This window comes from Pagrus major, chromosome 1 (assembly GCF_040436345.1).
Source record: "Pagrus major chromosome 1, Pma_NU_1.0".
NCBI lineage: Eukaryota > Metazoa > Chordata > Actinopteri > Spariformes > Sparidae > Pagrus > Pagrus major.
This window is the reverse complement of record NC_133215.1, coordinates 17,852,922-17,873,239: the sequence shown is the minus strand read 5'-3', so window position 1 is coordinate 17,873,239 and position 20,318 is coordinate 17,852,922. Positions and strand designations below refer to the sequence as shown.

Here is a 20,318-nt window from a genome sequence, read left to right as displayed (position 1 = left end):
CAGAAGCCTCTTGCTTGCATTTTAGAAATGTCTTGACATAATCCCTGAACAATGTGTCGGTCTTGTTGGGAAAATGCCACACTTCATCAATACGCACTACCTGGTATCCCTTTTCAACCGCTTTTTGAAGCTCAAACGAGACCCACACACCCGACAACCGTCTGTCGTCGTCATTGTGTGTGCAGTCACTCGTCTGGTTCAGCGCCTCAGCACATGTACGGCATAGCGGGAACATGAGTTTATTGTGACACCTATAGGGCAGGACAGGATGGTACAAGCCTCTCGGCGGGAGCACAACACACTTCACAAACCCGAAATAGTTATCAAGGGAATCAAAATCCCTAAAGATAATCTTGGGGTGACCTATTGGATACTGTTTTTGCGAGTTCACAGCCGGGTACAAACTGGTGAAGTCGTAATATCTTACCTTCTCACCATTTGACACCTTATGATACAGTTTCATGGCGTTTGTACGACCTCCAAACAGAGCCTGTCGGGGGTCCAAACGTTCTGGTTTCTGGTAATCTTTCAGAAACGTCTGGTGACTAGGGCTAGTCTTTTTAAGCCTGAGCCATTCACACTCCCACATCACTATGACTTTTTTACCATAAACATCCTTCAAAGCTTTAATCTTTGTAAAGAATGCACAGGAGAGCTCACCAAAGGTGTTTCCGCTGACTGGATTTACAGCTGACTGGACGTGGCATTTGAGACACCCATGGTAGAAACAACCTGCAAATTCGTAGCACGTATTTGTATCAGCGTGATAGCCATCCACATAGTATGGACCTATCTCCTTTTCGCCATGATTGAGCGCATGAGCTATCTCGATCTTCTCAGTGTGACGCAGGTATTCAAGCCATTCTATAGACACATTTGAATATGTCTTATTCTGCTCAAGGTATGCCCCATCATACGTGAGAGCGAGTGTGTCTTTAGGTAGAAACAACGTTTTGAATACCCCCATACAACTGGAGGCCAAGGTGGTGTATGCAAAGGGGTCGAGCTGGGTGCATTTGAGAAAAGTATCTCTGTAAATCACACAAGCTCTGCGCAACACTTCCACGTCGTTCATACAGTAGCGACGAATCTCTGTATTGAAATTAAAGGTTTCAGTGCGCACTGTGTCATACCAGGTCATGAATGCTGTTTTCTCTTTGGCAGTCATGCTGTCATAGCCATAGTAGTGCGGTTCTGGGTAGGGACCTACATATAACTCGTGGCCCTCTGTGTTGAACTTATGGGGGAAATAGCCTTTCGACATATCCTCAAACCCCAAGGCTGCGGGTATTTTCGACAAGCGCATAGGCAGAAAGCTAAAGGAGTCTATCCAACGTTGTTGGTATACTTTGTCATACATTAGAATGACCCTGCTGCCTCTCATCGTCAGCTGTGGGGTGATTCCTTGTTTGACAAAGTATTCCAGCAGTATGTAGTTGTCAAACCCTGACGCGTTATGTGCTATGAATGTATGGTTCTTATATTGGGGTTTTCTGAAGAGGTCAATCATAGTTTTAACACAGTTAGTTCCCTCGCAACAGAACCATTTCTTTCCATCGAGATCTTTTATACACGCGTAATTTGCCTCGTGTTTACCGTTGTTATACCGTGTCTCAAAATCAAATATTTTGTATTTTTCATGCAGTTCTTTCTTCTTCAAAGGTTGGATATAACACTGATGCGGTGCCTTACCATCCAATTTGTTCTCGCCGCAGTGTCGACACCTAATAGGTTGACACTTGTGAGCTTTTTCTCCTACTTTGTAGATTCTACCGCACGTCTCACAGTAGTTAAGTCTGTCACAAGGTACCAATTGGTGTTCTTTCTCAAGCTGTTTGTGTTGGTTGTAACAAAATGTGGAATTGCATATACGCTTGCACTTATCACATTTCCTGGCACTGTTTGGTTGACCAAGACATTCTGTTGTAAAACAAACATTACATCTGAGATCGCAGTTATGGTACAGGGGTGCTTCATATGTTTCATAACAATAATGACAGACATATGAGACACCCCAGAACCCCGTCTGGTTTTCTATCAGATAATAATGGTCATCGTGTAGATAGAGCCATACAGTGTCTCTGTTGTATGCGTCATGTGTTTTGTAACACAGCAATCGTTTACGGTCAGCGGCATGGTGGAAGATTATGATTTTTGCATTTATCTCCTCCTCGAATTTTGCGATATCATCAAATGATACACGGCGAGTGAGATCGTGCATCACCTTCCTATGTTTGTTTTCCGCATACACAATTTGTTCGGCCAAAGTCTTATCATCTTTGTGTTTAAAACGGGCCAGACAGAGACTGAAACACAAATTATTATTATCCCCACTATTGTCAGGGTTGTACAGAAAGCGTCCTTTCTTTGACAAAATATTATCATAAGGTACTTTACCCAAACGGAGACGGGCTCCACCGCTTCTATTCTGTACCACCGTAACAATAAATTCCAATTCGTCATCAGTCATGGAGGTGTCGTTACTTTGCAAAACTTGTGAAATTTCTTCCATAAACAAATCTGCATTGTATTGATTGTCGGCGTATAAAATAGCCTGCACGTCACTGGCCAGGGATGGACCTCTCAATACTGCATTTAAAATACTACCAGTATTCGCTCCCTCTAAGGCTCGATCGATTACACCAGACAACCTATCCCTAACTCTCATGGGTACCAATTCAGGACTATCGAGACTGATGTCTCTGAAATCAAGGCGCTGACGCAGTTCATAGGCATTGAAAGTAGGTATATTCCTGACTTGTATCTGATCCTGCCCGTTTTCATCATCATCATCATCATTACGGGATGAATCGGCACCACGCACAGGATCAATCTCATCATTCTGCTGTAAATCCCTATCTTCACTACCGCCACCTATCTGATTTGCAGAACAAGGCTCATCAACAACAACACTACGGAGTTCTACCTGCCTTGGTACCGATGCAGATCCAGTCTGAATGGCATTGCCTACATCTCCATTGTCAGCACCAGCAGTCCCCATACCAACATCATCAATACTAATATCAACAGGATTATTACTAATACTAATACTGTGAGACATTGTTTGCTCATCATCATCAGTATTCAATTCATCACTGTCACTGGTATCTAAAACATACAAGGTACCGGCTTTACGTCTGATTTTTTTTCTGGGAGGGGCCATTTTAATAACTAATAAGCAACATTATTGACACACCGAGAGCTATGAATATTTATTTATTTATTTATTTTATTTTTTATTTTTTTGCCACGCGTGGTCAATCGTGGGCAGAATTGCTGTGAACCTAACACCCAGATCACCTAATGCCTCTGTGGTTCGCCGTCTGTATAGTGTATTAGCACGTCTTTGCCGTCGGACTATTTTTAACAAGTTTTGGTTTTGTTTTTTTAACACTGCTATTTTTTTAATCATAGAGCTTTCCAATTTGTCTAGTTTGTTATTCACTATGTCAAACCTATCATTCTCTGTGTTTAGTAGTTTGACATGATCAAAAGCATTTGGGCCTAAATAGTATTCACAAAATCCACTTATATCCAATAATTCTGGGTTATCTGACACGACTGGTAAGACAGAAGAATCGGGTGGCTGTAGACACTCCAGAGGTGTGATGGTCACGTCGGCCACCCAATCGTCGTTATCAAGACGCTCGAGTATTGGGGGTTGAAAATCGCTGAACGCAGTCTGTAGACACCTCTGAGGCGCTGTGTCCACGCCGGGCACCCAATCACCGTTATCAAGACATCAAGGTATTGGGTATTTAAAATCAGGAGGTGTAATCGGTGACACAGCTGCAACACATTGCTCACCAACCTGTGATGAGACGATAAAGTTAGAAAGTAAAATAAGTAAAAAAATAAAATAAAAAGAACATCCTGATAATACATACAACCGAAATATTTGTTACATACCTTGTATCAGGGACAGTTTGTATGGCCTTCTGCCTCTTGCGCTTTTTGGACAATACCGCATTGGTTCTAATGACTTTAGGATGACCCGTCCTGCCGGGTTTCTTGTTTGGAGCTTGGAAATCTATACAAACACACAAAATATTTAACTCGTATGGTTATAATTAACCAATATTATTGACTACTAGCAGGGGTGGACTGGGACAAAAATTCAGCCCTGGCATTTTCTGTCCAGACCAGCCCACTACATTATCAGCAGACGCTATGTAGCAGTCCACAAATCTCGGGGCGTCTTCTCTCACACATACTACAAAGGAGAGTCATATTCCTTGATAGCAGTTAACAAATAAAGCTCAAGGACTTATCATATCAATGAAAGTGTGTGTGTCATAAAAAAAAGTCCTGACACCATCATTTATGAACAAGATAGTCAAATGGCTTTGTCATGTTTTCATTAGAACACTTTACTAGTGTTTCCCAGTGCAAAACAGCCAGATCTTTGTGGCCTGAAAATGCTCAAGACAACACTATACACAGCCATTTGAAAACTACAGTAAAAGTAACACATTCACGCACAAATTAGTTACACACAAATTATACCTATTAAATAGTTATCACCTCAGTAAACAATAAATGAATTGAAAGATTACAATAAATTCAATGGTAAATATTGCAAATTAAACGTATTATTTGCTATAGGTTTACTATGGCAACAAGAGACCGTGTACGTTAGCATCTGTTAGCTAGCTTAGCTAAATCATCTGAACAATAATAACTCATAATATCACAATTCGGCGTATTTGAACAAAATCAACCACAGCTACCAACAATCACAGCCCTTTAACTCTGGGCTGATGTGCTGCCACATGTTAGATTGTCAAAGTTAGAAAATAATGGCTTCAGTCCCTGAGGAGCTACGTTAGCATTAGCAGCAGCTACGTTAGCATTAGCAGCAGCTACGTTAGCATTAGCGGCAGCTACGTTAGCATTAGTGGCAGCTGCATTCATCAGTATGTTATGCCCCCGCCCTGGTTCGTGTCGTGATTGACAGCACTGTCAGCCCATGATTGATTGACAATGACAAACAATAGACCAATTGTGTCGATGCTGGTAACACACTGCTAGCCCACTGTAGCCAATTGGCCGCCCAATGTGAGGGAATTTAGAGAAAAACATAGCGGACAGGACCGGACCGGCCCACGTTGGGTCAACGGCCCACCGGGATGATGCCCGGTATGCCAGATGGCCAGTCCACCCCTGACTACTAGCCAAGTAAATAGAGTAATTAAACAGGTTTTACCAACTGCGTCTTCACAGCCCTCCTCTATCGCTCTCAACGCCTTTTCACTGAGGGAAAGGCGTTGTTTCACTGAGGGAAAGGCGTTAACGCCTTTTCAGTGAAAAGGCGTTAACGTGAATGTATCATATTCCCGTTAAGTTTTACCGCCTTTTCACTGGAAAGGGCGGTAAAACTTTCCCTCAGTGAAATGACGCCTTTCCCTCAGTGAAAAGGCGTTGAGAGCGATAGAGGAGGGCCGTGAAGACGCAGTTGGTTATACCTGTTTATTTACTCTATTTACTTGGCTGTCTTATGACTACGTGTGTTAACAAAAAAATCTAACAATAAATACATAAATAAAGCAGTATACATCTCGATATATTCAAACACAAACAAAATACAATACTAAATAAAATTTCACTATATACCACTCTGCCCTGTGGGCTTTAAGAGATAGTCTATTCACTCTGGGTCAACGTGTTTCTTCTTGGAAATCTATACAAACACACAAAATAGTTAGCTCATATGGTAATAATTAACCGATATTGATGACTACTAGTCAAGTAAATAGAGTAGATAAATAAGTTTTACCGTCTGCGTCCTCTCGGTCCCCCGCTATCACTCTCCACGCCTTTTCACTGAGAGAAGATGATACATTTTGTGACTGTTCTGGCGTAAAGACCATAGCCACACACACACACACACTGTCTTATGACTACATGTGTTAATAAAAATTTAACAATAAATACATAGATAAAGTAGTATGTAACGATATATTCAAACACAAACCAAATAAAAATTCACTACATACCACTCTGCCCAGCGGGCTTTAAGAGTTAGGCTATTAACTCTGGGTTGCTGTGTTTCTTCTTGACCCCAAAGGCTACCTATTACGTAAAACCTTTAAAAACAGGATACATACAATGTTTACTATGCTATCACCGTATTAATAACACTAGATAAACAAATCTATTAGGAATAAGATAATAACAAACAAAATGAATAAATTAAACTCACCATTCAGAAGATCCATCGTATCAACACACCAGAAAAAAAAAAAAAAAAGTCTTTCCAGAAAGTACGAGCCACGGCCTGTCGAGAGCGCAAAAAGCGAGAGAGAAAGACCGACACTTTACAGCTAGCTTATATACACTCTCAGATAATCACACCTCCACCGGGGGCGGTATCACACGTCACCACGATAGGCGTAACCCTAAATTGTAGTGGTGGAAAAGGAGTATTGAGAAATTTAAAATCTAACCAGTACTCTTTAACACATAACTATACACAATATATGTTGAATAAAACAATAAGAAAAGAAAACAAGCATATATTAAAAAAGCTTCGCAACGAGACCACTCATCGATAGCTTCTAACAATAATAATAATAACATATACTTATATCCCCTCGAACTCTCAGGTCTTCACACCTAGACATGCGCTGAATAGTAACAGGGAACCACAAATGGAAAATATATTTAACCACCATTCTTTAACTCAAAAGTAAAAGTGTCCTATATCGGATAAAACAAATCACCAAAAGAATATAAACAAGTTTTTACACTATTATCACTCATTCAGACACAAAACTTTTTTTTTTTTTCTGAGTCTCCTAACCATACACAGCTAGCACATTTGCCTAATGAGAACACCCCCGATTCCTCCACTACTGGTTTGATGTAGAGTTCATCATTATCATTCAGTTCATCGTTCATCGTTCAGTTCTTCAACTCAAACAGCATATTCCACATGCACGCACATTGGCACAGGTATAATACTACTATTGTTCAGCCCAGATTATTTTGTATTGTGAGGGGTTTACCGACCAAGTCTTAATCCTAAAACCAAACATGAATTTCAAGATGTACTTGAAAGAAAAACAGGTGTGTGTTTTATAGTTTTGGTGGGATGAGATTAAAAAGAGCCAATTGCCCATCTAGCGGTCATACAGTTCAAGAATAAATGTCTAAAAAAAAGTTACATCGTGCCCCTTTTAAACTAGAAAATCAGCCTAGAAATAGTAGAGAGGGGAAGATGACATATAATTTGACAACAAGTAAAACAAATGCAATAAATGTGGGCAAAACAGTAGCTGACATTTTGTTTATCAGTACCTGTTCACTTCCTGACCTGAGTCTTGTTCTCTCTCCCTCTCTACCTCTCCCTCTTCCTGGGCAATGTAAACGTAAAAGCATCATAGTCTATATCCATCTATTAAAAAAAGACATTTCTTTGGAATCATATATGAAATTAAAATAGCATATTTTACCTGTCTCTTCACGGGTCCAGGAGTCCTGCCCGCATGAGCCACACCTAACTCTACCGGGTATCAGGTGTCTGCTGCACAGTAGACAGACGAGGAAGAGACAACTAATGCCACATGAAATGACATCAGAAGGCAGTCATGACTCTTACACTGTGCTGAAATGAGTGCTTGTTAATGAGGGAAATAACATAAATAAATGTTGTTTTTTTTGTTTCTTACGGGGGGCAGGGGATATAATAGGCCTAAATAAAAAAGGGATGCTGAGATGAAATATAGGTGTGCTTGAGCACAGAAGAAGAAAATCCGTGGGCAGGCTTCATTTCAGGGGGGCATATTTAAAATATTTTAATAGGGAACAGGTTGGCATTTTGTCATTATTGGGGGAGAGACAACACCCACAAAGAACGCGTGGTTACGCCCTAGAATAAACTAGTAACTGAGTTCACATCACCTCAACATAATCGTTTTTTATGGTAACGACTCATTTGCCATGTGTTTCTGTTGCTAGATGAGTATTTTTATTGTTGTTGTTGTTGTTGTTATCTGTCTTCTAGCTTTCGTTTAAACTGTTACCTGATTTAAAAACAGGATTTTCTATCTTCCCATTCTGCGGACATCGCGTGAATGCAGCACCAGACCAAAGCAGCCGCTCGTGGAGCGTTGTTGTCAATGACAGTCGCCTGCTAGCTAAAGTCATGGCGCTGTTGAAGCAAAGTTGTTGTGTAGCTGGCCGTTTCTCCACAAATCATCTATGGCTGAGTCCAAGATGCATCCCACATGTGAGTATTTACTTCACTGCTCGGACATGATCCCACTAACCCTCACTAAAGGTATGGGTGACGTTAATCTAGTGGCTACCGTCGGTAGTGAGCCTGGTCAAAGGCCTGGAAGTAACGTTACGTATGTTTTGAAACTCAGCTTTAGGGACAGTTAGGTTGGTTATAACTCACAAATAAGTGGTGTGGTGCACAAACTCTTCAACATCATGGAAGTGTGTGATTGTACAAAGACTCTGTGTGAAGCAGTGACACTTGAACTGACCACCAGTCCTTCTTTGACAGAGTTACACCAGCAGTCTGACCACTGTGGCGAAATCCTCCCCAGACCGGGCTGACAGAAAGAAGGAGCTTCTGGCTGATGACGGGCCTGATCTACAGGACTTCATTTCAGGGGACCTGTCGGAGAAAACCAAGTGGGCAGAGTACAGAGGCAACCTGAAGAGAGAGAAGGGAGAGAGGTAGGACAGGAGACATATTGCAGCTGTGGTGAACAGGAGTGAGAAAGTGGGCACCTCGAGAATGACTGCTGGTTTATCTGTGAGCTAATAGTTTTATCAAAAGGGTTCAAAGACCAGATCAGACGCAATCTTATCTACCTGAGAGTGTTAAGCAGAATCACTGTAAAGTCTACGTGTCCCTGCTGCCATACTTTTAACAAAATTGTAGAGGTGGCATGCTATCCAGATCATCATCTTACTCTGATACTTGCTGTGTGTGATGGCTCTTCTGCTCATTTTCCCCATTGGTTGTTGTTTTATTTATTTTAAGTGTAACAAGTGTGTATGTTATCTCAGACCAGCTGGCCCACCCCTGCTTGAACACTTTTGGACACCTTGCTTTTTCACAAAATACCCACTGTTGCATAGACTTCATTGATGCACTTGAATCTAAATCTTTTTTTAAACTAAGTATAGGTACAGTACAAGTACTAGAACGTAGTTGTATTGTCATTGGTTTGACAACCAAAGCATGTCAGTTTAAGACATTAGTATAAGTAAACACAAACAGTGCTAGGAGCAAGTTGTATATAAGGCTGAAGAAACAACAGTGAAGGATGTATACTTGTACTACATATTTAGATTTATGTGTGTATGTACATTGTGTGTGCATATGTACACTACAAATTGTTTTTATGCCTTTTTATGGCAGGTTTATAGTTAGAGTAAAATAAAAAAAACTTTTGTATACATAAATATAAACAAATCAGATTGTGGAATTATGAATAAAGTCAAATCAGTGGACGTGGGATGTATCAGGGTGATGCAAACTGATGTAAATCATGTATTTGTCATTACACTTCACAGAGGATCAGTGACATCTGTGGGGAAAGTGATGTCTAGTTTCGGTTCTATGAGATTGTCTTCATGAGATGGTCATTGACTGCTGACTTAGCAGCGAATTTCAGTGGGGGTGTGGGACATGCAAATCCGAATGATATTAACTTCTGTTCTCACTCACAAGATCTCCATTGAGCTTCCTGTAGCATCATGTCCTCTATTACACAGGGGTCTATTGTGTGTGTGTGTGTGTAGAGCAGGGACAAACCAGTCAGATCTGTTTTAGTTTCCTAACCACAAAACTGGGATGGGTTGGGTGATGTTGATTCACCCAACCCATTTGTTTATACTAAGATGGCTCACCCTGCAATATCTCCAGTTGTATTAGTCTATTTTGTGCAGTGTTGCAGATTATTCAGCAGGAGGGCTCTGTGGCATTTTTTAGGTGGCATTCCCATCTGGTTATTTTAGCTAAAGATGGTTTCTCAATAAAATCTTCTCATAAATTAGTGAATAACAATGTGTAAACTGCGATGGAAGGTTTTTAACATGGAGACGAGACCACTCTCTCATTTAATGAATGGCTCTGCTGCTGTTTTTGTGACAGGCTGCGACTTCCTCCCTGGCTGAAGACAGAGATCCCCATCGGAAAAAACTACAACAGGCTGAAGAGCACACTGAGAGACCTCAACCTGCACACGGTGAGTTGTACAGACAGGTGACACAAGTTAAATGAATTACCTGCATATGTGAGTGGAGAAACATAATGAAGGCAGATTCTTGTAACGGTTGGAGGGCGAGACAAGTTTGGGTCAATACAATGTGATTTTGTTCTTTTTACAAAAACAACATCGGCTTTATATCAGGATCTATCTGTATATAAAATGTCTGATGACTCACTGAAGAAAAGTCCTGTGATCTTGTGTCAGTTCTTGTACATTTACGACTGTGAGTCTGTCTGTTCTCAGGTGTGTGAGGAGGCCAGGTGTCCCAACATTGGGGAGTGCTGGGGAGGAGGAGAGTATGCTACAGCCACAGCTACCATCATGGTAAGTCTTCAGGGCACACTGGGACTTTGTGGTGCAAATTTTTGATTAAAAAAAACACTTTGATATCATCTCTGTACATCAACAATGTGTGCATCTGTCTGCGAAAGCTAATATTTTCCAAAAAAGTCAAACTCAATCATATTTTTGTGCTGTTTTAATACATGCATTTAGTATGACTACACCTGTTGCCTGTGTACGAGAACGTCTTATGATACGACATGGATACGGCTAAGGGTTTTTCCTCTCTCTGTATGTAGCTGATGGGGGACACGTGTACCCGTGGGTGCAGGTTCTGCTCTGTTAAGACGGCTCGTCGGCCTCCACCTCTCGACCCAGATGAGCCCTACAACACAGCCAAGGCCATCGCTGCCTGGGGGCTGGACTACGTGGTTCTCACCTCAGTCGACAGAGACGGTAATAGCTTCATTACTTGGTCTATCTACCTCATTCTTCTGAAATATTTATTTTTACATGGAAATGAGGAAACTCGTTTATAGACAGGAGATAAACTGAGGTAAAATTATTCTGGATTCTGGATTTTATTTGGGTATTACAAGGTATTAAAAAACTTAGAATCATATTTTCCAAAGTCGTTTTTTAAAGAACACATTTCCTCAAAATATAAATGTCCCCACCTCTAAAATAACATTTTTTTCCTAACGCCACTTTTCCTTTTGTTCTGCAGATATTGCTGATGGAGGGGCAGAGCACTTTGCTAAAACAGTCTCCACCCTGAAGGAAAAGTAATCTACCATCCCTTTTGGATTTATCAGATGTTTGTATCTTAATGTTGGTGCAGAATTAATAAATCTGCACATCTGTCGTCCTCATCAAAGGGAGCCTCGGATCCTGGTGGAATGTCTGACCCCTGATTTTCGTGGTGATCTGGCAGCGGTAGAGAAGATCGCCCTGTCGGGGTTAGATGTGTACGCCCACAATGTGGAGACAGTGCGAGAGCTGCAGAGGTAATGATAGGATTCTTTATATGCTGGCTGTAATTAATGGTGTTTTGATAATATGATGAATGCTCAAAGTGAGAAGCTGAGCATCTGATCTCTGTTTCAACATGAAGAAAATCCTGAATGCTTTGATTTCATCAGCTTTCCAGTCTGATTTTGCCCATTTTGAATGATCTATCATCTAGCTAGCTGGTATAAAATCTAGTTTGTGTTTTTCAAAATAATTGCTATACTTGAATAAACTTGAGTTGCTGCTCACAGCTCTGCCACGAGAGGGCCGTCAGTTGTAGGCAGGAGGGCTTTAATCCACACACTGACCAGCAGGTGGAACAAAAGAGCCATTTCACTGCTGTTAGAGTACAAACTGTGTGGACTACACAAGTGGACATACAGGGAAGGCACACTGTAGAAGTGTTACTTGTTCATGATAACCTGGATATATTTCAGTATAGAGGTATATAATTCACCTTTTTTAAAAGTATCTATTGTCCATCTGTCCCATCTGTTTCCAGACACGTCCGTGACCCCAGAGCTAACATTGACCAGTCTCTGAGCGTCCTGAGGCACGCTAAAAAGGTCAACTCCACCGTGCTCACCAAGACGTCCATCATGCTCGGACTGGGAGAGACTGACCAACAGATACAAGACACCCTGACTGGTGCGTACACTCCTGTGACATACTTCCAGAAATGTTTTCGATGTGAAGTACAGCAATTTCCTGACCACGCTGTTGTGGTGATGTTGCAGAGCTGCGAGAGTCCAAAGTGGACTGTCTAACACTGGGTCAGTACATGCAACCCACCAAACGCCACCTGAAGGTAAGAACCAGGGCACCTGATAGTGTTTCCACATTAATTAAAGCAACAGTGCTGCAGATTTGATACCTTAATGCACACTATGATAATGTGTGTTTGGGTTTAGGTGCAGGAATATGTCACTCCAGAGAAGTTTGCCCACTGGGAGAAAGTTGGGAATGATATGGGCTTCGTTTACACAGCCAGTGGGCCACTGGTGCGATCCTCCTACAAAGCAGGTGAGAAACATACTTCAGCTTACTTTTTCTGATTACGACTTTATTCTACAATTACACAATGTTTGTAGATGGTGAGCTGAAATCATAAGAAGTGACTCACAGTTGTTTATAATTTTTGTAGGCTGATATTTGTCCAAATGCTGCAACTGTCTACACACCCAGTTTATAGTTGTTAAAAAGTACTTAACCTGACCTGACTATAATCGGGCACACCAGGGCAACCACTGAATGTTTAGTCGCACCGGACAGATTTTTGGGCGCATGTGCGACCAAAACACTCACCATTTATTAATATACATTGTAAAGCAAAATAAAATGTTAATAGAGAGCCTGATCAACTTTTTCATTAAGCTCATATGGTTGAGAGAGAATATATTTTTTTCCTATCTATGTCTTTTCTCTTTACAGGCGAGTTCTTCCTGAAGAATCTACTGGAGAAGAGAAAAGCAGAAGTCACTGTGGCTGAGTGAACGGCACCAAACCAGCAGCTTCTGCCCTTCTTATAACCACGCACATTTACAGTCACAGCTTAAATCCTGTAGCCGTAGCACAAGAAACACATTTAACATACGAGCAGAAACAGCAGTTGAGCAATTCAAAAAAGACTGATGTCAGTACAGAGACCATTCCCTTGCACTTGTCCTCTACCGTTGTCCTCTGTGACAGCCCAGAGCTCTACACTTTGAGGAGAGGGGATCAAAGAGAGCAGGCAGCAGGTAGAGGCCTGCAGATATGCAGATAACCTCTGTCTGTGTTCTTCTGCCAGCAGAAAATGCGGCCTGCTGTTGGCAGTGGGTGTAAAGTGCAATCTGTTAACCTCAGGGGGAGGGAGATCCTAAATCACATGAACTCCCTCCCCTCAGGGGCCCTGGACTTCAGGTAAAGAGCTACTGACCTTTAACCAGACACTCAGTTTATGAGCTCTTTGATGTCTGCTGCTTCAGGACTGATTATTCAGTGGAGCAAGGGACAAGTTTTTTTTTCTTGGTCTGAGGATTCTTGCAGCAGCTTCAAGGTGAAATTACGTATGATTCAAAAACAAATTATGGTTGTTGAAGACTTGTAACACCGTTTTAAACTTCTATTACATTACAAAAAGTGGGATTCAAGCCCAAACTGGCTTTTCAACTATCAGGAGGTGTTTTTAATATCTCTGTGCCAATTTGAGCTCAAACTTTACTTTTTCTAACGTAATAAAAATATTTCACACCTGTTCGTTTGTCTTACACACTGGTTGTTTAGATAAAGTAAATCTTTAAAAATGTACATTTATATTTAAAGAATTAAAACTGATCAGTCCACATCTTCTGGTTTTTATTTTTGTGTCACTTTTATTATTTTTCTACATTGATTTGGATAAATCAACAGGCACAGTTTAAAGGACACGCATCACATTTTATTGCATGGGCGTTTTTAGTAAACAATCACTGATGCAGAGGACAAATACTGATTAACATACAGTAAGATGATTTATAAAAATATCTTAAAAAATAGTATAAAATTTTGCGCTTTCATAACGATACTGGATTATATAGTAAATACTGTAAGAAAGCAGACTCACACTCATAGTGTTTAAACTGTCGACAGACTGGTATAACTATCTGAAATGTTTGGTTGATAAATGCTTCCTGACATTGAAATGTATAAAAGTAGCTGTTTGTGTCTGGATGGTTTATCACTAAACTTCTTCCAGGGAGTCAAACACATTCATGGGTCACATTCACTCAACGTCTTCCTCTCGTTCATTCATACTGCAAGGGAGCAATTAGTTGATGATGAGGCGTGCACAGTACCAGAGGGGGTTGGACCTGAATGAAATGTTTCACCAGCAATAAAAAAAAAAAAAAGGCTGAGAGAGGAATGTGTTGCATGTGTGTGCGGGAGTGAATAGAGTTTTAGACTTTGGCTTTCTTCGGGGGAGGTTCTGTGGCAGTGATGCGAGGACACACAGCTGCCGGGGTGTAGGGGATCCGTGTCGCGGCCACTTTCTTACCGATGGTCTCGATCTGTGGACGGAAAAAGCAGCAAAATAATAGAATCTGATCTGCAGTTCCCAAAATATCTGCCTCAATCCCAAACCTAACATGTTCATTTTTATTTTACATTTATTGAAAAACTCTAAACAAAAATTTCCACAATTCATAGTGACATTGGGTACAGCGCTGGTGTGGTCTGTTTCCTGTCTGCTCACCTGGAAGCCGATGTTCTGCAGGTGAGCGTGGAGGTGGTCCAGCACTCTGCGGCCATCAAATATAAAGGCCGGCTTCAGCATCTTCTTGTAAATCTTCTCATAGTCCAGTTCCTGTGGTCAAATTAAGAGGGGTATGATGACTTAAAGGTTTTTTAAAAAACAAACAACAGATGAAGATGTTTAGAAAGATGGGAGAAAAAAGTGTGATCCAGACCTTAAACATGTCCCACTCAGTGCAGATAACCAGTGCATGTGCACTCTGACAGGCTTCATAAGGGTCTGAGGTCACAGTCACCAACTCTGACACTAAGAGAAAGAAAAGTATGTTAGTGAAGAGTTAGAAGTGATCACTACAGCTACGCATTGGAAACAAACATTAGGCTGAGTGTCTGATCTGATCAAAGACAGTTAAAAACCATTAGAAACAAATGGGAAATACCTGGGTTATACTAATTTCAATTTGTTTCAAAATGTCATCATAAAATGTGGCACCAATGAATCGCTGAATGGCGAGCAAAAAACATAAACTTCTACCAAAGGCTGCAACTAATTTATTTTAATTAGTGATTAATGTTCTGGTTATTTTCCCAATCATTTGGTTTATAAATAGTCAGAAAACAGTTTAAAAGCCAAAATCAAAAGATCAGTGAAGGCACAGAAAACCAGCAAATATTCATAATTTAGGGAGCTGGAACTAAAATGACTTAAATATTGATTGACAAAATAGTTGATTTTAATTGTGGGTTGCACTGGAAGCACTGGATTTAAAAAAGGTCCAGTGTGTAGGATCTTAGTTTCAGGTCATTATACACTAATGAAAACATACTGATGTATATTATATTCCTTTTCTGCCAATCGATCCTCCTTATTTCCCCAAATTCCTACACACTGGACCCTTTGCATGTCATTCCCCCTTAATTCCTGTAAACAGTCTGCTGTATTTTATGTTTAAAAAAAAGGTGAGAAATCCCCAAAGATACTTATAATACTTTGCAAGCCGTCCATAGCTTCATTTAAACCTTGTTAAACACCCACCCACACCCACACAACCACACACACACACACCTCGTTCTGGGTTGTCCTCTGAGATGTTGGGCTGGGAAAGGTCATGGATGATTTGCTCCTTGAGAACTTTGGGGTCATAGATGAACAGCTTGGCGCCCTCGTCCATCAGATATTTAGAGATGTAGATACTGGATGACTCCCTGGAGTTGCAACACAAACACACACTCTAATGTCAACTCTGATCAGGGTCATAGTTCACCCCAGTATGTTGTGATCACGGTGACGCTGCAGGTTTTATATGCACCAAGATTAAACACCGTGGAAGCTCTTGAGGCTTCTCACACAAACAATGCCAGGTTACTGATTCACATAAAGCTGTTGGAAAGAAAGAGCTGGGAGGTGACGTGTTTCTACAAGGGTGTGAGAAAAATGTACAACATGAAATGAGACCAACCTTGTGTCACCTGTGTCTTTTTTGAAAGAGAAGCCCAGCAGAGCGATCTTTTTACCGGTGACAGTGTTGAAGAGGCAGTCGATTATCCTGCAGGCAAACCGCCGCCTTTGGTACTCGTTCATGTCGATCACCTGAGGAAATTACAAACAGAGAGCAACAATGAGGTGAATACAGCGAGCAGAGACATTCAGGGGGAAAAGAAGGTGCTGTGAGGCGTCTCACCTGCTGCCAGTAGGAGGCTACTTCAGGCAGGTTGAGGGCCTCGCAGAGATACACCAAATTAAGCACGTCCTTCTGGAAACAGCTTCCACCAAAACCTGAACAGGGAGTCAGAGGACAAGACGACTTAATCTGTGTTTAACTGGTTAAAAATGTACACAGAGGCTCGCTTCAAACATCCTCTGGATGTGTTTCTTACCTACGCTGGCCTTGAGGAACTTGCTCCCTATTCTCTGGTCCATACCAATTGCCTTGGCTACCTCCTCCACATCGGCTCCTGTGGCTTCGCACAGAGCACTGATACTGTTGATGCTGCTGATTCGCTGTGCCAGGAAAGCGTTGGCTGCCTACACAAACACACACACACACACACCATAGTTACGATTTTAGATTGTGCTTATGACTTCTATAAAAATATTAAAGGCCACTCAAAGAAACACAAAGAAAACAATAAGGCAAGAGATCCATTAATATGCAATCTTTTCAATAGTTTCTTAAAGGGGTGCTGTGGAACTTCTGTGTTGTACTGGAAGCCTGTCATTAGTTTAATTAATAGTTAGCGGACTACATTTCTAAACTAACGTTAGCTACTGTTGCTCTCTGTTAGTGGAGAGAGGCACAGAGACAAGGCACTCGAGAAAATGTATAAAGTCATTCAGCAGCATTAAACAACTTAAACAAATCGTCTACAGGCTTGTTTAGACAACCGAGAAAGACGGTGAAGGTCTCACATCACCTTACAGTTTGCTCACATATGGTCAATAAAAAGTGATTAACACGTGTAAATTGCAATAAATAAAGCCCCTTTAATTCAGCTAATTAATTGAAAATCAAACAATGAAAATAATCATTAGTCGCAGCTCTGCACTCACCAGTTTGGACAGCTCCGAAGACCACGTGTTGGTGGTGATGATCCGTGCTTTGGGAACCCAGTGCTCATAGACAGCACAAAGCGCTCTGATCGCTCTTTGCCCTTCAGCTGTTTCGTCTCCACCAATCAAGACGCGGTCTGGCTCCTTCAGGTCTCGCACAGCTGTTCCCTCCGCAAGGAACTCAGGGTTTGACAGCACCTACAGAAGCGGTACAGATTTAGAAACTTGCAGAACAAAATATCTCAATTATCATACTTCTGCAATGATACACACCTGCAGGTTGAGGCTGGGCTTGGTGTTGGCATCGAATATCCGTCTAATGCTCTCAGCAGCTCGAACTGGGACTGTGCTCTTCTCTGTGACAATCTTGTAGCCGTCAGACACCTCGACAATCCTTCGAGCGCAGGCCTCGATGAACTTGAGGTCGGCCGCGCGACCTTTCCCCATCCCATAGGTCTTGGTTGGGGTGTTCACCTGTGGAGGAAGTACAACCCTCATAATGAATTCATTTATGGGCCGTAAATTTATTTAAACAGCAGAAAGTGTGTGTGAGTATGCGTGTGTGGGGTTAACTGATGAACTCACAGAGATAAAGACGAGGTCCGCGTCCCTGATGGCTGAGTCGATGTCTGTGGAGAAAAACAAATTTCTGCCTCGGCATGATTCAACCACCTCTTTCAGACCCGGCTGGAGGGAGAGGAAGTGGGAAAACGAGACAGGGCGGGTGTGTCAGTGAATGCGTTGGACAAACGTAGCACAAACAGTTACGAATGTAATACGACTTCTCAATGACTGGTCAGTAACTGCCCTTTACTCTAGTCATGATGATGTAATACCTTGTGGTTGTGGTTGACGCAGAGAAGCTGCAAGTCTGGAACTAATTTATGTTTCATTCAGCCCATGGTGGAGTAATATTGCACAAAAACAATGACAGGGAGGACAGTTGCTTAGCTACATCTACTGTTTCAGCACTGTTATTTAGTTCAACTAATGAAGCCAACCACTCCTTCATGATATCTGCCTCCAAAGTGAGATAAGTATGTAGGGGAAAAAACACACAGCATATCTTATCAATATATAATCAAATGATTTCTTTGAATAATTACACAGATGCGATACCTCATAAATGGGCAGCGTGTCCGAGTTCCAGGCCTTGATGCGGGACTCATTGACATCCACGACAGTCACCGTGATCTCTGGACACATGTGAGCGATCACGCTACACGTTGGGCCTCCTACATACCCAGCACCAATGCAACAGATTCTCTTTATCTGAAACATCTGCAAATGTGTAGAGGGGAAAGAGCACAGAAAAAATGCATGACAGAATAAATAAACTGGATGAAGAAGTGTGGCCAAGATACATACTGAGTGGGACATGTATAGAGTTATAATCAATTTGTCGGTGCTTTATGGTGGACACATTATGTAAGACCACTTCTGCATTAACCGTTCTTGATACTTATCAGCTGACAAATACACCACTGCTATTTAATCTGCAATGATAATGACTGATATAACAGCCTGACCAGTTTATAGGTCAAAACTAAAGTGTCTAAACTTTGACCTTATAACTTCCATGTGTAGATTTACTCCATCAGAAAGTTAGTCAGGCTTCTTATGATTTATTAAGTAGGTTCCCAGTTTGAATATTTCTGATCACTAAATTGTCAATTAATCAATGTATAGATCAAGAGATGCATCTCTGAGTCAGTTAACTTAAAAGCTTTTGGTTTTTACTGTGAAAACAACTGACAGACTAATTATTAATGGAAATAACCAGTAATTGCAGCCTATGCTACACTTCACAGAGCATTTCCATTCATCTGTCCATGTTTCACTATGCTAAAACGTACTTCAACTTTTAAAATACACTCTCCAAAGCTCTGTCGGTAAAAAGTTAAGTTTGGTTTCTTCTTCCTGAATCATTTCATTCATCCTGCTCAGTCTTCACATGTAATGATTCATCAGCGCTACAGTACCAGCCTGGCAGAAAATAAAGAGCCTTTTCATTGCATCTCAGCCACGTCTGGCACAGATGAACCACCCTCCCACCCCACAAACCTTTCAGCTAATTAACGTTAGCTGCCCTACAAGTCAAATGTCAGCTCGTAAAGTAAAATCACTCATTAACAGAACCGTGATTGCCTCTAGTTTGCCTCTTCTCCGTTAAAGCTGGCGGTGAGCGGACCGGACACAAGAAACAAATGAATGGACGTCTATGTTGAAGCAGCTAGCTGGCTAGCAACCATTAAGCTAACGTTACATTACCTCTGCCAACTCGACAGCCACCGAACTTCAGGAATGCGCAGATTATGTGAGCTCCTCTCTTTACCGTGTCCAGTCGGAGGCAGCCGTCGGTTCCGGAAGGACCGTCTTGTTTTAATAAATTATAAATATCTCAAACTAAAACTTGAACCAGTGCTCGGCGAACAAGCTCGGACCATCAGGGCTTCTCCGGCAACTTTTCCAGCTCCACCTTTACCTACGCTGAAGCGCTTCTGCCGAGGCGTCGGTACCAGCACCTCCTTCATGACACCGAGGAGCGGAAGAGGCACTTCCGGCGTGGAATTTTCAGATTAAGAGCGCCAGATTATTCCTGTGCTGCCTTCATTAAAGCAACACTATGTGACTTTAAAGTGATTCTGGAGAAAGAAAGTTGATTGATAAGTCTCATTTCCAGGTCATGGATAAGTGCTCGCAGATAATGGACGGACGGATCGATGGAATGAGACCCAACAATCAATTATCTTACTCCAGAAAGTTACATAGAGTTGCTTTAATATAAATGGGACGGGCAAAATAAAAGAAGTTGTCAGTAAGCAATGTAACACCTGTGTACAATTTTGAGGTACCTGTACTTCAGGTACCTTTTTCTGCTGCTTTATACTTCCACTTTACTACATTTTTGAGGCAAATATTGCACTTTTTACTCACTACATATAATAACCTTAGGTACTAGTTATTTTGCAGGTTACATGCTGCAGCTGAGCCAAAGCAGTGCATTTTGTAGATCAATGGATCCGCAA

At 41.5% G+C, this 20,318-nt stretch overlaps 2 protein-coding genes across 2 annotated transcripts in view; one reads left to right on the top strand and one right to left on the bottom strand.

Annotated features, from left to right (window-relative positions):
* Positions 1-13,851, top strand: part of lias (lipoic acid synthetase) — a 37,216-nt gene extending 23,365 nt beyond the window's left edge. Inside the window, exons 2-12 of the mRNA XM_073467324.1 lie at positions 8,040-8,230; positions 8,513-8,688; positions 10,115-10,208; positions 10,476-10,556; positions 10,814-10,970; positions 11,242-11,299; positions 11,393-11,521; positions 12,028-12,173; positions 12,263-12,333; positions 12,437-12,548; positions 12,957-13,851. Coding sequence (XP_073323425.1) covers positions 8,040-8,230; positions 8,513-8,688; positions 10,115-10,208; positions 10,476-10,556; positions 10,814-10,970; positions 11,242-11,299; positions 11,393-11,521; positions 12,028-12,173; positions 12,263-12,333; positions 12,437-12,548; positions 12,957-13,018 — 1,277 coding nt within the window. The 3' untranslated portion in view covers positions 13,019-13,851. The remainder of the gene's footprint in view (positions 1-8,039; positions 8,231-8,512; positions 8,689-10,114; positions 10,209-10,475; positions 10,557-10,813; positions 10,971-11,241; positions 11,300-11,392; positions 11,522-12,027; positions 12,174-12,262; positions 12,334-12,436; positions 12,549-12,956) is intronic.
* Positions 13,852-13,859: 8 nt separating this feature from the next.
* Positions 13,860-19,856, bottom strand: ugdh (UDP-glucose 6-dehydrogenase). The gene is made up of 12 exons (XM_073467323.1): positions 19,561-19,856; positions 18,409-18,570; positions 17,875-17,976; positions 17,563-17,763; positions 17,290-17,487; positions 16,617-16,764; positions 16,421-16,515; positions 16,199-16,329; positions 15,805-15,944; positions 14,954-15,045; positions 14,740-14,850; positions 13,860-14,554 (listed from the first exon to the last, which is right to left on the bottom strand). Exons 2-12 carry the CDS (start codon positions 18,568-18,570, stop codon positions 14,444-14,446), a joined length of 1,491 nt encoding a protein of 496 aa, XP_073323424.1. The 5' UTR covers positions 19,561-19,856; the 3' UTR covers positions 13,860-14,443.
* Positions 19,857-20,318: the final 462 nt, after the last annotated feature.

Coding starts and splice junctions, on each gene's coding strand:
- ugdh (XM_073467323.1), bottom strand. CDS start 18,570: ATGTTTCAGATAAAGAGAATCTGTTGCATTGGTGCTGGGTATGTAGGA. Junction 17,488..17,562: donor AGCCCAGCCTCAACCTGCAG/GTGTGTATCATT, acceptor CCGCTTCTGTAG/GTGCTGTCAAACCCTGAGTT. Junction 14,555..14,739: donor TGCAGAACATCGGCTTCCAG/GTGAGCAGACAG, acceptor TTCCGTCCACAG/ATCGAGACCATCGGTAAGAA.